Genomic DNA, 14,815 nt, shown 5'->3' with positions numbered 1-14,815 from the left:
GAAAGAACTGGCCCAACACCAAAAGCAAAGTCTAAAGAATTTTCAAAGTTCTGAGCTTTTTCCCTTGGGACCTTTTTCACATTTATGTGATTCAACCACAGTTTAAAGTTGATGGTGTTAGTTATTAGCTATGAACTGGGGAGGTCCCTGGAATCTACACAGTTTGGAGCAACTATTATAGAGCTGGCTGGCCCAGCCCTTGGTTTCATAAGACCTGCCAGAAAGCCAAGTCCTGGCAAAGTCATCGAGACACCATCATAGATTGAAATCAGTTGAAGCCACCCAAAGACTTATTAAATTCAGATCTTTCTACCAGCAATTTATCTCTTCAAAGAAAAATTGCTTGACAAGATTCCAGTTGGATCTCCTGGACTCACTGTCAGGGGCATCGATAAAAGCAGAATTGAAATGTTTGTACCCACCGTACTTTCTTTTTTTAAAGCAATGACTACAGTGTACTTATCCTTTAAGGCTGAAGTCAACTCACCACACAGAAACAGCATGATTCACAGCCCAAGCTTTTCAATCGGGCCATTCAAGGTTCAAATCCCAGCTCTGCTAGCATTTGCTGTGCTTGTCAGTGAGTCCTTTTGGAAGGAGATGGTGCACATTCAGAAGGGTGCCTGAGGGTGGTCAGTGAAGGGACTACTCACAGAGGTATGCAGAGGGTCAGGGGACATTAGAGGTTGCAAAGCATCCAGAAACTAGGATCAGTGAAACATGTCAACTCTGTCTGCCTCTAGGCCTGGAGGAACTGGGTGACCGGCTGGGACTTGGTAAGATCTCTGTAGCCTTGGAAGGGAGCCCATGGTTCAGAAATGGTGACTTGACAACTTCTGCCAAATTGCAACCCCATTTAAAGAGAGCAGGGGCATCAATACTCCAGCCTCTCCTTCCGCTATCTTGTCTGAAAGTGAGATGGACCACAAATGGAGAAGCGCTCTCCATAGAGGCCCGTCTCCCCAGGCGTGGAGCTGAGTGGAGAACGGGCTGGGAGAAGCAGTCCGGGAGGACCCAGCCCACTCCGTAGCCCTGGACAAGTTACTTAACTTCTCTGAACCTGTTTTCTCGTTTCTCATATGGGACACCACCCTTCATGTTGTTGCTGTGATTGATATAAACAAGGTAATGTGGTTATGGTATCTAGAACTGCCCGGATATATAGAACTTTTATTTTCACTTGACTTGAAGGCCAAGCAGGATCTGATATCTAGTGAGATTTTCAAAATTAGATGAGGAATCGGTGCTGGGCTTTCGGAGGGACAAAGAGAACTCGCTAAGACGAGTCAATGTTTGCCCTATGTCTGGGAACAGGGGCTGAGCTGGCTGAATCCTCACGCCCTGCTCTCTCCTCATCTCTCGGACTTTTGTGACCTGCAGGAGGGAAGTAACAGTGATCTGAGTAGGCACCCTCTTACAGTCGCTCAATCAAAACACTTAAGTTTCCCTCTGTCCCTGTGGTTCTATATTGATGTTTTCATTCTGGCTCCCCAGCCACTCTCTGTCTGTTTCCTTTGGATAGAGAATTCCCATTAGTAACCATGTCAGCCATGGGTCCTTCCTACAGGATGGCAACAACCAGGGTCCTTGTTACTTCCTTCTGAATATATTGTAAATGCCTTCCTATTATTTCTCCACATTACATAAATTACCCATTGCCATATCCTTTTTTTTTTTATTTATTTCTCCTTCTAATACCCTTCCCCCACCCTCTGACCTTAAGATTTAGTTTAAAGCCCTCTGAATCAGGTCAGCGCAGGTTCTGGCCAAAGCCAGTTTTCTGGCCTTTGTTAAGTGCGTTCAGGCAACGCCAAGATCCCATCAGTCTGCTGTGTCGGGACACGGTCCAGAAAGACCAATCCCAGGTTTGGATGCCTTTTGTGTTGCCAGCTACTTCTTGCCATGTCCTCCTTTTATTTCCAGACTCGCATCCAGCCACAGGGAGAGGGCTGCCTGTCACCTGGCCCGGTCCCCACAGGGCTGCCCTCCTTTGCCCAGCCCCAGGGGTGCCGTCGGATTTCTGTGTCCTTCCTCATTCGGAGGTGATTGGCCAGTGTGGGTGGGTGTGGACAGGTGTGGGGAGCCCTGGAAGCCCTTGACTTGCAGGTTTGGTTTACCATGGTCGCTTCTGAGTCTCACGTGAAGACGAGGCTGCAGGGTCCTTGCAGGTGTGAGCTGGAGGGTGGGCACCTTGTCCCTCCCTTTCTGCCAGCATGTTGACCTGAGCCTTCACCGTTTCCTCCTGGCCTCGGCTTTCTGAGGACAACAAGGAGACCTTGGGACAGATAGGTGGTGAGGATCTAGTGGCCAGTTTGTGTGCAGGGCCTTGAAGGAAGCCAGCAGCCCTCCTGCAGCCCCTGCTCCTCAGATGCTAACACAGCACCTCCCTCAGTGGGTCTCCAGGTTGGAAGCTTGGTCCCACTGTCCAGAATTTCAACCATTGTAATCTTCCCGTGGCACTGCTTATACGTCCTGCTCTGGAGCCCCACGGACTGGCCATCGCCGTGCGCTCCCCACTCTGTGTGTCTGCAGGTGTGCCTCCTGGTCTGTTTGCTCCACACGGACAAGGAGCCTCGCTTGCGGCTACCGGCACGCCTGTGCTGTCCCAGAGGGAGTGCAGCTGCCATGCACGTGGAATCGAGGGGTCCTCTCAGACAAATGAAACATGGCCTGTCTCTACCTGAAGCCACCATCACTGCCCTTAGATAATGTTTCGTCCTTGTGTCACCTTATAAGGCCTGTGGCCCTGCCCCCGACACTGGACGTCTTTCATTCCTCCAGCACACCCTGTGCTCCGAGTCTCTGCCCAGAACGTTCTCATATCTACTTTCCCTCTTTTAACTCCTTTTCATTCTTACAGACTCGGCTGAAATGTCATTTTAGCACCGAGACATATATCCCCTCCCAGGCCTTGCCACAGACTCTTGCCATACCCTCCAGGGCACCAGGCTCCTGCTCTTAGAATATCCATCACATCTATAAATATTTGTAATTGTGTCTAGTGGGAGCTGAGGACTGGTCTTTCCCCATGTCCGTTGGTGGCAAGGTTGGCCCACCTTTGCTGTGCAGAGGCTATGGCAGGAAGGCTAGGAGCTCTTGCTCCTTTGTAACCTCCAGGTGTGACACTGTCTCTCACCACCAACACCGTTGTTGGGCCAGAGAAAGGCTTATAAATGCTGAGACTAGCAACAGCGGGAGGTTATGAGCAGTTTCACCCCGTGGCGCTGGCAAGTACCTTAGTTCTCTTTAGGACTTGTGCAGCAGACAACTCTAGGTCCTCCTGTTTCTCAGGGACTCACAGAGGGTAGACGATACTTTTCCCTGCATCTGCCCGGAGACAGCCGGCTTGGGTAATGACTCAGAAGAAACGACTGTGTGTGTGGGAAAGGAGGTCTTCATAAAGGAGCTGCTGATGAAAGACCATGGGAAAGGGGAACGGAAATGTCCTGGGATTTAGTGTGTGTTCTCGGTGCTTCCTGAGACCAGTGAGAGTTCTATGAGCAGGTGCTGGCTCAGGACCTCTCTGAGGGCTCTTGGATGTGAAAGGGAGGTGGGGTCTTAGCCCTTAAGGACCTTCTGCTCTTGTACCTGTGTTTGATCGATACAACTCGAGAAGGATTCTTCCGTGGACCCTGGCTGCTCCTACCGGGGACTCCTGTCACTTGTTATCTAGTGCCCTCACCTGGGTACCTGGTCACAAACAGCTGTGACCTATTGATGGGTTTTGTTTTTTGTGTTTGTTTTTTGTTTGTTTGTTTTTTGCCCTGTGTCCCTAGCCAAGTGGTGAGACCTCTGAAGGCAGGGACGCATGTTACATCAAATGACACAGGTGTTACCTGGTGTATATAGCACAGAGATGGTCAAGAATGAGCAGCTATATATGTGTGCTCTCTGCTTTCTCTCTCTCCATCCTTGGTTGTTTTGCTTGACTTCAATGTGTGTGTGTGAATACTGTTTAATTTGTTCATCATTAGAACAACCTCACATACCACAGACCTGCAGTCAGACCTTGTGGAGATGACTACCTCCCCAGCAGTAATGAAAAGAGAAACTCTCCCAGTGGTCAGATCACACATATAAATAAATGTCTGATTCCATGAAGTTAGGCCCTCACGTGTGGGGAAGCAACTGCCCTGTTTATTCCCAAGAGTGTGTGGCCTTCTAGAGATTGTGTGTCTATTACCTATCCCCACAGCCACTGGCTGTCCAATCAGAGGGCAGAGCCACTGCTTAAGTGGGAGGAAACAAGATAGTGGAGTGCATGGAGGCTAGAGTCAAACAGCCATCAAATCCTGGATCCCTCCTACTTCGTCTGCCCAGTCTCCTGGGGATGGGGAGTAGACACAGGCTTATGGCAACCAACTGCACCCCTCTCCCTGTCAGTGAGGAAGCCGCCGGAAGGCACCCTCGCCAGTTTGCGCCATATGCTCGCCAGTTAAACCTCAAATGCATGCCACATGCTAGGCTGTCGGAAACACATTTTCGTTTTGATGTGGCTATTCTGAAGTTAATGTGTGCAAGAACAGATGCTTTCTGTCAACCAAATGATGACACTGCTATTGCTAAAACTATGCTTTTGCCATACTTGTGAATTGGGGAGGGTTTTATATCTCTTTCTATTATCAGATGAAAAAGACATTACTATAAGCGTTTCTTCAACATCAAAGGGAATTTTTCCTGAAGTGATGTTCACTCTTTCCCTGTAGCAGCCCTGGTTTTGCTTTTAAGGAAAAGTGCCTGACATACCCATTCATAGGCACATGGGTTCATGTTCATGGTCCTGCCCTGTGGTTTCCTCCTGCTACCACCAGCCAGTGTGTCTCTGCTTGAAAACTTTGCCTCGTATCATCAATTCCTATGACCGTCCCTCTTAAACACACCTAGCAGGGACAGCCAGGAGAGAGAGGGGCCTGTGCTGCCCCGGCCTCTCTTCAGTCTCCCAGGGAAGCGGGCTCCTGCCTTAGGCTAGAGTCCCCAGCCAAAGATGGACAAGCCACAAGTCATCAAGCCCCAGGCTGACAGAAGGAAGAGGCCCTCCGTCCTCTACCCCCAGTGTTCCCTGAAGGACACTAGGGGAGGAGTCGCACCACGGGGTGTTCTACCCTGTGTAGGTTGGAAGTTACCCAGGGACAGAGGGGAGGCTGGCATCTTACCCTCCCCACTGCTCACCTCCCTCCCGAATTCCCTGCGCATTCTCAGAGGAAGGCAGCCCAAGAGCAGATGAGGGGCAAACGGGTTGGACCCCATGAGTCCTGGCAATGTGACTTCTTGCTAAGATGCTGGGGGACAGCTAGGCCCCCTGCCCAGTGAGGGCTGAGCTGTCCACTCCCATAATAATGCCATGGCCTGGTCTCCTGGGGGCCTGCTGTGCGCAGTCCACTGCCAGCTATTCTTGCTCACCAGCACTGGCAGGATACCTCCACACACACACAGAGAGAGAGAGAGAGAGAGAGCCCGGTCTGCTTGTCCTTATGGGGTCTGCCCAGGCCACCTGCAGATCCTGTCTGAAGTTGTATATGCCTCGGGTCCGAGCGCACACTCTTGGAGCACACTACCAGGATTCCAGCCATGTGGCTTTGCCCACATTGGTCAAAGACCCTCAGGGGTGGTATGTCCCATTATTCTGGCCCTCATATGTGGCAGTTGGCTCAACAATTTTTTTGTATTCTCAATCACTTTGTTACTTATTCACAACACACAGCTGAGATTTTTGCTTAGCAAAAACATGCAAAGAAAGCCACACCGTGCCAACTTCCTAAGGATGACACACACAGGAGCATGAGGGTTTGACCTTGGTGCAAGCATCCAGTCTCCAATCTTGATAGGTTTACAAATAGTTCTGTACTCATGAGGGATTCTTCTGCATAGCTTTCAAAATTATAGACTAATTTGCATTATGGGAAAACGATTCAAGCAGAGGGTGACAGGGCTCATTGGTGTGGCCACTGATAAAACACTGGGCTACTACTTGCTTATCAGCTTGATTCACCATGGGTTGGTTGGTTTTTTCCTCTTTCCCTGAGAGTCAGAAGGATCATGTATTAGTTATCTATTGCTGGATAATAAATTAGCATAAGATAGCAATTCAGAATGGCACCCATTCATTATCTCACAATTCCCATAGGTCAGAAATCGGGAAGTCCAGCATGGCTCAGCTGTGTTCTTGGCCTTTCCTATCACAAGGCCATGGTCAAGGGTGGGCTGGCTGGGCTCTTATGGGGAGCCCCTGGGAACACAGCACCTGCAGGTTCATCTAGGTTGTTGGCAGAATTCAGTTTCTTGTGCTTGCAAAACCAAGGTCTCTATTCCTTGTTTTGTGTTGGCCAGGAGTCACTCTTAGCTTCTTAGAGGTTACCCACATTTCAAGACACATGGCCTCTCTATCTTTAAAGCCATCAGGGTCATATCAGACGCTTCTCCTGTTTCTAATTTCAATGACTTCCTTTTCTGCTGCTAATCAGACAACATCCTGCTTTCAAAAGGCTCCTGGGATCAGATCAGGCCCACCTGGGTAATCTCCATATTTAACCTCAGTCAGAATCCTTTCCTAGCAGTGCCTAGACCTGTGTTTGATTGAATCACCAGGGGACAGGAGTCTTGGGGGCCGTCTGTAGAATTCTGCCTACTATGAAGGGCACAGAGAAGTGCGCCTCACATCCATCCTCACACCTCGCTTGACACTTCTAAGAAATTCCTGTTGTGATTGTGTCTGCATTGTTGTCTCCACCAGGGAGCACCAGGGATCCCGCACCTGATCCAGAGGCAGAACCAGAACCAGAGGCAGAGGTGGGGCAGGCGGCCCATGAGGCCCACCAGGAAGTAGCCCCTGCCCACGTGGGGACAGAGAGTGAAGTGGAGCAGGAGCCAGAAGAGCGAGCCTCCCTCAGTGAGAAAGAGAGGCGGAACGAAGAGGTGAACGAGAGGGACAACTGCTCTGCCTCCAGCATCTCGTCCTCCAGCAGCACGCTAGAGCGGGAGGAGAAGGAGGACAAGCTCTCCAGGGACAGGGGACCTGGTAATACAGCCCCTTTCCCCATGAACATTCCGGGGAGCCCTGGGGTGCGGGAGGACAAGCTCTGCAGGGACAGGGGACCTGGTAATACAGCCCCTTTCCCCATGAACATTCCAGGGGGCCCTGGGGCACGGGAGGACAAGCTCTGCAGGGACAGGGGACCTGGTAATACAGCCCCTTTCCCCATGAACATTCCAGGGGGCCCTGGGGCGTGGGAGGACAAGCTCTGCAGGGACAGGGGACCTGGTAATACAGCCCCTTTCTCCGTGAACATTCCGGGGGGCCCTGGGGCACGGGAGGACAAGCTCTCCAGGGACAGGGGACCTGGTAATACAGCCCCTTTCTCCGTGAACATTCTGGGGGGCCCTGGGGTGCGGGAGGACAAGCTCTCCAGGGACAGGGGACCTGGTAATACAGCCCCTTTCCCCATGAACATTCCGGGGAGCCCTGGGGCACGGGGCCTGGTTTGCTGGCCTCTGAGGTCACCTGCTGGCTCAACTCACTCACTGGGCTGTGTCACCAGGGTCTGGAGGTGAGGAATGTGGCCGCACTGCCAGCTAGCAGCATCCTACCCCATAGAGGGGGAATGCCCACACCCTCTGCCATGCTGTTACATCACTTCCACAGGTGGGAAAGAGCCCGAACGTGAGGGTGACAGAGGGCTTTTCTGAGGACTGAGCCCCCTATTTCTCATTTCCTTCTAATTGTTCATAGTTCACTGTAACTCTTTTCTGATTTAAATTTAGAGCCATGTCATGTTGTTGTCTACTCACTTGAGTTTTTCCAGTGACATGTGTTAAACAATTATGACAACATCTCAGACCAGTCCAAATTTGTGCAAAGGGAATCAAATGAGGACTTCCAGAAAGGGGCAGTTCGCAGCGCTCATGTCCACAGATGTACTCTACTGGAATGGGCATAGTTTCAGTCATTTTATACAGCAGACTCAGGACATGCTCTTCTTTGGTACAAAGTACATGCTTTTCCTTAGGGGAGTATATCTTTTTAGTGTTATATTTGATATTCTGATATTCAGTTCATCTACATAATGGTGGCTATGATTCAGGATTAAAGGTAATGTTAGTCCTCAGTAGGGACTTCGGAGGGAGCTACAGAGGGTTGTAGGAATTGCAAATAATTAATATAATCGTTTGAATTATTATTTCTATGTGAAACCATAGGGTTGATTTTTCACTCATGACTTGAGTGCTGTCAGGATGTTGGGGAGCCACCTCTCTCTTGATGCACAGTTGTCACTGTTGGAGCATGTCTTACAGGCCACCCTTCATTCTGCCGCAGACTGACATGCATTCAAGCCCGAGGGTAGCATGAAGGCTCTGTAAGGGCCTGCCAGCCAATGGCATGACCTATGTCTGCCTTGTTAGTTCACAGATTAAGAATACATTGTCTCTGAAGCATGGGTGTGTGACAGAAAATTGAATGAATGAATGAATGAATGAATGGAGCTATAATGTCTCCCATGAAACTTGTCATTCAATGGCTTCATCTAAAATAGTTAATCGTTGAGCCTTCACTAGTTATATTAGATTTTATTCTCTACATTACTAGTCACTATGATACAGGTAAAAAAAAAAGAAGACAGAAAGATGTGATTAATTTCTATTTTAGGAAATATTGCATTGAAAGGCTTGTGTCTTGTTGAAGACCTAAGTGCTAAGAGATATTAAATATATTAATACTTAATTTTTTTTCCAAGTCAGATTACAGTTAGTCTCCCAAATTCTACTTGTTTATTCACACTTAATGTAATTATGGCCAGAGTAAGAGTACAAGGTGATCAAGTCTTCTTGATCAGTTTGGCCTTAAAATGTTTTATTTACTATGAATAGCTATCAGAATTATTCTTCATAACTAGTTTGAGCAGGCCTAAAACATATCAACAAGTTGTCTTAGTAAAAATAAGCCAGGGAACAGAACTTTCTTGGATCATATTGTCCAATATTCTTCCAAATAAGGACAACTTTCCAAAAATGGAGATTTTGCTCCCAGTGCAGGGCCATCGACTTCCTGACAAGAGCTGGTGGTGTCCAAGGATATACACTCAGGAATTAGGCTTCACAGTGATTTTCCTGCTTCAGTCTGGTGCTTTTAAGAGGTGTGATCATGTTTTTATGTGGTAGCTCTCTGATTCTTAAAAGAATCCCACTGCTCACAGACACTATTAGCAGCTGTGGAGTCGGACAGCTTTGTCTGTGTAGCTCTTCCTTTTCAGAATGTTCTCAACTAAATCACAAAGACAATCAAAATGATATCCAATCTTATTCCTATGATTGTATCTAAACTAGTAAGGTTTGAAAGAGAGTCAACGTATTCTAGCTGTGTAGTGTCCTGTTTATTGTGTTCTGTTTCATGTATTATTGTATGGAGAGGCTTTATCATAGCATTCATCACATTTTGTCATTACTTGTGTAACTGTTCTTTGTCTCCATTTGAATGTAAGCTTTGGGAGGATGAGGATGTCTGTCTTGTTCATTGTGAGTTCAGACTTCCAAGTTGGGTGTCCAGAACATGGTAGGGGCTCACAAAACCATTGGTGAATAAATGAATGAAGAGCCGTCTGGCTAAGATGGAGAAGCTCAATTTCTCCCAGGTTCTCCCTCTTACAACTAAAATATAAACATCCTGGGCATAACAGAACAACCAATCATAGGCAAAACTCTGAAAGGTGGAAAGAAGACAGATTACGTAGGAACCTTCAGACTTGAATGCTGTGTCAATGAAGCACCAAGTAAAGTCTGTTACCCTAGCCAAAGGATTGGAAAAGGCCTTGCCTAACAGAACAGACCATCTTTTTGGCTATTAATATATTCCCTACCCTAGACAAGCACTAATAGAAAAATCTATTGATGTCCTACCCCAAACAACCCACCCAGTAGCTTCCAAATAACCAGATGTGTCAACCATGAATTCTATATACAGCAAAAATAACCTTTAAGAATGAAGGAAAAATAAATATTTACAATTAAAGAAAAACTAAGAATATCTGTCACTAGCAGACCTACTCTTAAAGAATAGATAAAACAAATTATCCAAACAAAAAGAAAATGAAGACAGAAGAAGACTTGAAATTTCAGAAAGGAAGAACAGAATGGATAAAAATAGGGGTTAACTAAAATACCTGTCTTTTCTCTCATGAGTTTATTAAATCATATTTAAAGTTGGAAGCAAAAATTCTATTTGGTTTTGTGTTTAATATACATAGAAAAAATACTTTTGACAATAATATTTAAAAGTGGGGAGGATAAAGGGATCTAAATGGAAGTAAGGTTCTATACTGCAAAGTAGTAAAATATCAATACAAGTAGACTAATGAGTTAATGTATATATTATAACACCTAGAACAACCATTAGGAAAATTACACCAAGTAGCATACTCCAAAACAGTATAAATCAAATTGAAATTCTAAGACATGTTCAAGTAAGTTACTGTGAGTGAGAAGGAAGAAATAAGAACTGAGATAAAGGACACAAAACAAATAAAATGGCAGGCTTAAACACTAACATATCAATAATTACCTTAAATTGGAAGACTGAGATTTGCAGAGTGGATAAAAACACAATCCAACTCTTTGCTGTCAATTCATTCATTTCAAAAATGACACGGGCAGATGAAAAGTTAAACGTTGGTAAAAGATATAACATGCCAGCATTAATAAGGAAAAGTAGGAGTAGGTGTATTAATATCAGATAAAGTAGACTTCAGAGCAAAGGAAAAACTAGGGGCAAAGAAGCACATGACATAACCATATAGGAGGACCCAAGTGAATAAAAACAGCATTTAAAATGTTACCTGATTATGCTCTTCTTCCTGTTGCCAAAATAAGAAATTGCCAACATTTGCTAATAAATGGAGAAAGAGAAAGGCAATCTGGTGTGAGAGACTTGGCCACTTTATCTGCTGTAGTTTCCTGGTGTCAAAGCAGTCACCCTATTTACAGGACTGTATGACCAATTATAGGGACTCCAAATAACCAGATTTTTCCATCATGCTCAAACGCTGTCTTCTGTTTTTTGGGTTTTTTAAATTTTTTTTATTTTTAACAGAAGGAGACTTTAAGGAGCTATTTGGATCATACAAGCCTCCTTACTGCTCCATGTTTTTTTAAAATTAATTTTAATGGGTGACATCGATAAAACAGGGTACATATGTTCAGAGAAAACATCTCTAGGTTATTTTGACATTTGATTATGCTGCATTCCCGTCACCCAAAGTCCAATTGTCATCCTTCACCTTCTAACTGGTTTTCTTTGTGCTCCTCCCCTCCCCCAACCCCCTCCACCCCCCATACCCCGTAACCCCCACACTCTTGTCCATGACTCTGAGTCTCATTTTTATGTCCCACCTATGTATGGAATCATATAGTTCTTAGTTTTTTCAGATTTACTTATTTCGCTCACTATAATGTTATCAAGGTCCATCCATGTTGTTGTAAATGATCCGATGTGATAATTTCTTATGGCTGAGTAGTATTCCATAGTATATATGTACCAAGGCTTTTTAATCAACTCATCCACTGACAGACACTTGAGCTGTTTCCAGATCTTCTCTATTGTGAACAGTGCTGCCAATAAACATGGGGGTGCATTTCTTCTTTTCAAACAGTGCTATGGTGTTCTTGGGGTATATTCCTAAAAGTGGTATAGCTGGGTCAAAATGCAGTTTGATTTTTAATTTTTTGAGGAATCTCCATACTGTTTTCTACAGTGGCTGCACCAGTCAGCATTCCCACCAGCAGTGCAGGAGGGTTCCCTTTTCTCCACATCCTCGCCAGCACTTACTCTGTGTTGTTTTGTTGATGAGCACCATTCTGACTGGTGTGAGATGATATTTCATTGTGGGTTTTTTTTTTAAATTTTATTTATTTATTTTTTTACAGAGACAGAGAGTCAGAGAGAGGGATAGACAGGGACAGACAGACAGGAACAAAGAGAGATGAGAAGCATCAATCATTAGTTTTTCATTGCGTGTTGCAACACCTTAATTGTTCATTGATTGCTTTCTCATATGTGCCTTGACCATGGGCCTTCAGCAAACCGAGTAACCACTTGCTGGAGCCAGTGACCTTGGGTTCAAGCTGGTGGGCTTTTGCTCAAACCAGATGAGCCTGCACTCAAGCTGTCGACCTCGGGGTCTCGAACCTGGGTCCTCTGCATCCCAGTCTGATGCTCTATCCACTGTGCCACCGCTTGGTCAGGCTCTTTGTGGTTTTAATTTGCATTTCTCTAATGATTAGTGATGTTGAGCATTTTTTCATATGCCTGTTGGCCATCGGTATGTCCTCTTTGGAGAAGTGTCTATTCCTTTCTTTCACTCATTTTTTGATTGGATTGTTTGTCTTCCTGGTGTTGAGTTTTACAAATTCTTTATAAATTTTGGTTATTAACCCCTTATCAGACATATTGTCAAATATATTCTCCCATTGGGTAGTTTGTCTTTTTATTCTGTCCTTATTGTCTGTAGCTGTGCAAAAGCTTTTTAGTTTGATATAGTCCCATTTGTTTATCCTGTCTTTTATTTCCCTTGCTTGTGGAGATAAATCGGCAAATATATTGCTGCGAGAGATACCAGAGAGCTTACTGCCTATGTTTTCTTCTAAGATGCTTATAGTTTCACGGCTTACATTTAAGTCTTTTATCCATTTTGACTTTATTTTTGTGAATGGTGTAAGTTGGTGGTCTAGTTTCAATTTTTTGCAGGTAGCTGTCCAATTTTCCCAACACCATTTGTTGAAGAGGCTGTCTTTACTCCAATGTATGCTCTTACCTCCTTTGTCAAATATCAGTTGTCCATAAAAGTGTGGGTTTATTTCTGGGTTCTCAGTTCTGTTCCATTGATATGTATGCCTGTTCTTATGCCAGTATCAGGCTGTTTTGAGTTCAATGGCCTTGTAGTATAATGTGATATCGGGAAGTGTGATACCTCCCACTTTATTCTTCCTTTTCAAGATTGCTGAGGCTATTCATGTTCTCTTTTGGTTCCATGTAAATTTTTGGAATATGTATTCTATATCTTTGAAGTAAGTCATTGGTATTTTAATTGGTATTGCATTGAATTTATAAATTGCTTTGGATAATATAGACATTTTAATGATGTTTATTCTTCCTAACCATGAGCATGGTATATGCTTCCACTGGTTTGTATCTTCCCTGATTTCTTTTATCAATGTTTTATAATTTTCCGAGTACAAGTCTTTAATCTCCCTGGTAAAATTTATTCCTAGGTACTTTATTTTTTTGGTTGCAATGGTGAAGAGAATTGCTTCCTTAATTTCTCTTTCTGACAGTTCATTGTTAGTATATAAAAATGCCTCTGATTTCTGAGTATTAATTTTATATCCTGCCACCTTGCTGAATTCATTTATCAGGTCCAGTAGTTTTTTGACTGCAACTTTAGGATTTTCTATATACAATATCATATCATCTGCAAATAATAATAGTTTTACTTCTTCTTTTCCAATTTGGATGCCTTTTATTTCTTTTTCTTGTCTGATTGCTATGGCTAGGCCTTCCAGAACTATTTTGAATAAGAGTGGTAAAAGGGGGCACCCCTGCCTTGTTCCTGATCTTAAGGGGATTGCTTTTAATTTTTGCCCATTGAGTATGATGTTGGCTGTGGGTTTGTCATAGATGGCCTTTATCATGTTGAGGTATGTTTCCTGTATTCCCACTTTGTTGAGAGTTTTGATCATGAATGGGTGCTGGATTTTATCAAATGCTTTTTCTGCATCTGTTGAAATTACCATGTGGTTTTTGTTTATGTAATAAATCACATTGATTGATTTGTGAATATTGTACCAGCCTTGCCTCCCAAATTAAATCCCACTTGATCATGGTGTATGATTTTTTTCATATATTGCTGGATCCGGTTTGCTAATATTTTGTTGAGGATTTTAGCATCTAAATTCATCAGGGATATTGGCCTATAATTTTCTTTCTTTGTGTTGTCTTTGCCTGATTTTGGAATCAGAATTATGCTCGCCTCATAAAAGGAGCTTGGAAGTCTTCCTTCCTCTTGAATTTTTTGAAATAGATTGAGAAGGATAGGAGTTAGTTCTTCTTTGAATATTTGGTAGAATTCATGTATGAAGCTATCAGGCCCAGGACTTTTCTTTTTTGGGAGTTTTTTGATAACTTTCAATCTCAGTTGTTGTAATTGGTCTGCTTAGGTTTTCTGATTCTTCCAGATTAATTTTTGGAAGATTATATGTTTCAAGGAATTTGTCCATTTCATCTAGGTTGACTAGTTTTTTGGCATACAGTTCTTCATAGTATTTTCTTACAATATTTTGTATTTCTATTGTGTCAGTTGTTATTTCTCCACTCTCATTTCTAATTTTATTTGAGTCCTCTCTCTTTTTTTCTTGGTGAGTCTGATTAAAGGTTCATTTATCTTGTTTACCTTTTCAGAGAACCAGCTCCTGGTTTCATTGATCCTCTGTATTGTTTCTTTAGCCTCTATGTCATTTATTTCTGCTCTGATCTTTATTTTTCCCTCCTTCTACTACCTCTGTGCTTTACTTGCTGTTCTTTTTCTAGTTCTTTTAGATGCAAGGTCAAGTTGTTTATTTGATCTTTTTCTAGCTTCTTAAGGTATGCCTGTAATGCTATGAACTTCCCTCTCAGGACTGCTTTTGCTGTGTCCCATAAATTTTGAGTTGATATATGCTTGTTATTGTTCGTTTCTAGGAATTTTTTATTTCTTCTTTGATCTCATTGTTAACCCATTTGTTATTTAATAACATGCTATTTAGTTTCCAAGTATTTGAGTAGTTTTGAGTTTTT

General features: G+C 44.0%; 1 protein-coding gene across 12 annotated transcripts in view; it reads left to right on the top strand.

Annotated features, from left to right (window-relative positions):
- The window catches only part of FHOD3 (formin homology 2 domain containing 3), a 488,187-nt gene that overhangs the window by 402,772 nt on the left and 70,600 nt on the right, over positions 1–14,815 (top strand). For all 12 annotated transcript variants that reach the window (XM_066352679.1, XM_066352680.1, XM_066352678.1 and 9 more), the window contains one exon: positions 6,731–7,015. In XM_066352679.1, the coding sequence (XP_066208776.1) occupies positions 6,731–7,015 (285 nt within the window). The remainder of the gene's footprint in view (positions 1–6,730; positions 7,016–14,815) is intronic.

This window comes from Saccopteryx leptura, chromosome 11 (assembly GCF_036850995.1).
Source record: "Saccopteryx leptura isolate mSacLep1 chromosome 11, mSacLep1_pri_phased_curated, whole genome shotgun sequence".
Taxonomy (NCBI): domain Eukaryota; kingdom Metazoa; phylum Chordata; class Mammalia; order Chiroptera; family Emballonuridae; genus Saccopteryx; species Saccopteryx leptura.
The sequence above is the reverse complement of the archived record's forward strand: the minus strand, read 5'-3'. Positions and strand labels throughout refer to the sequence as shown.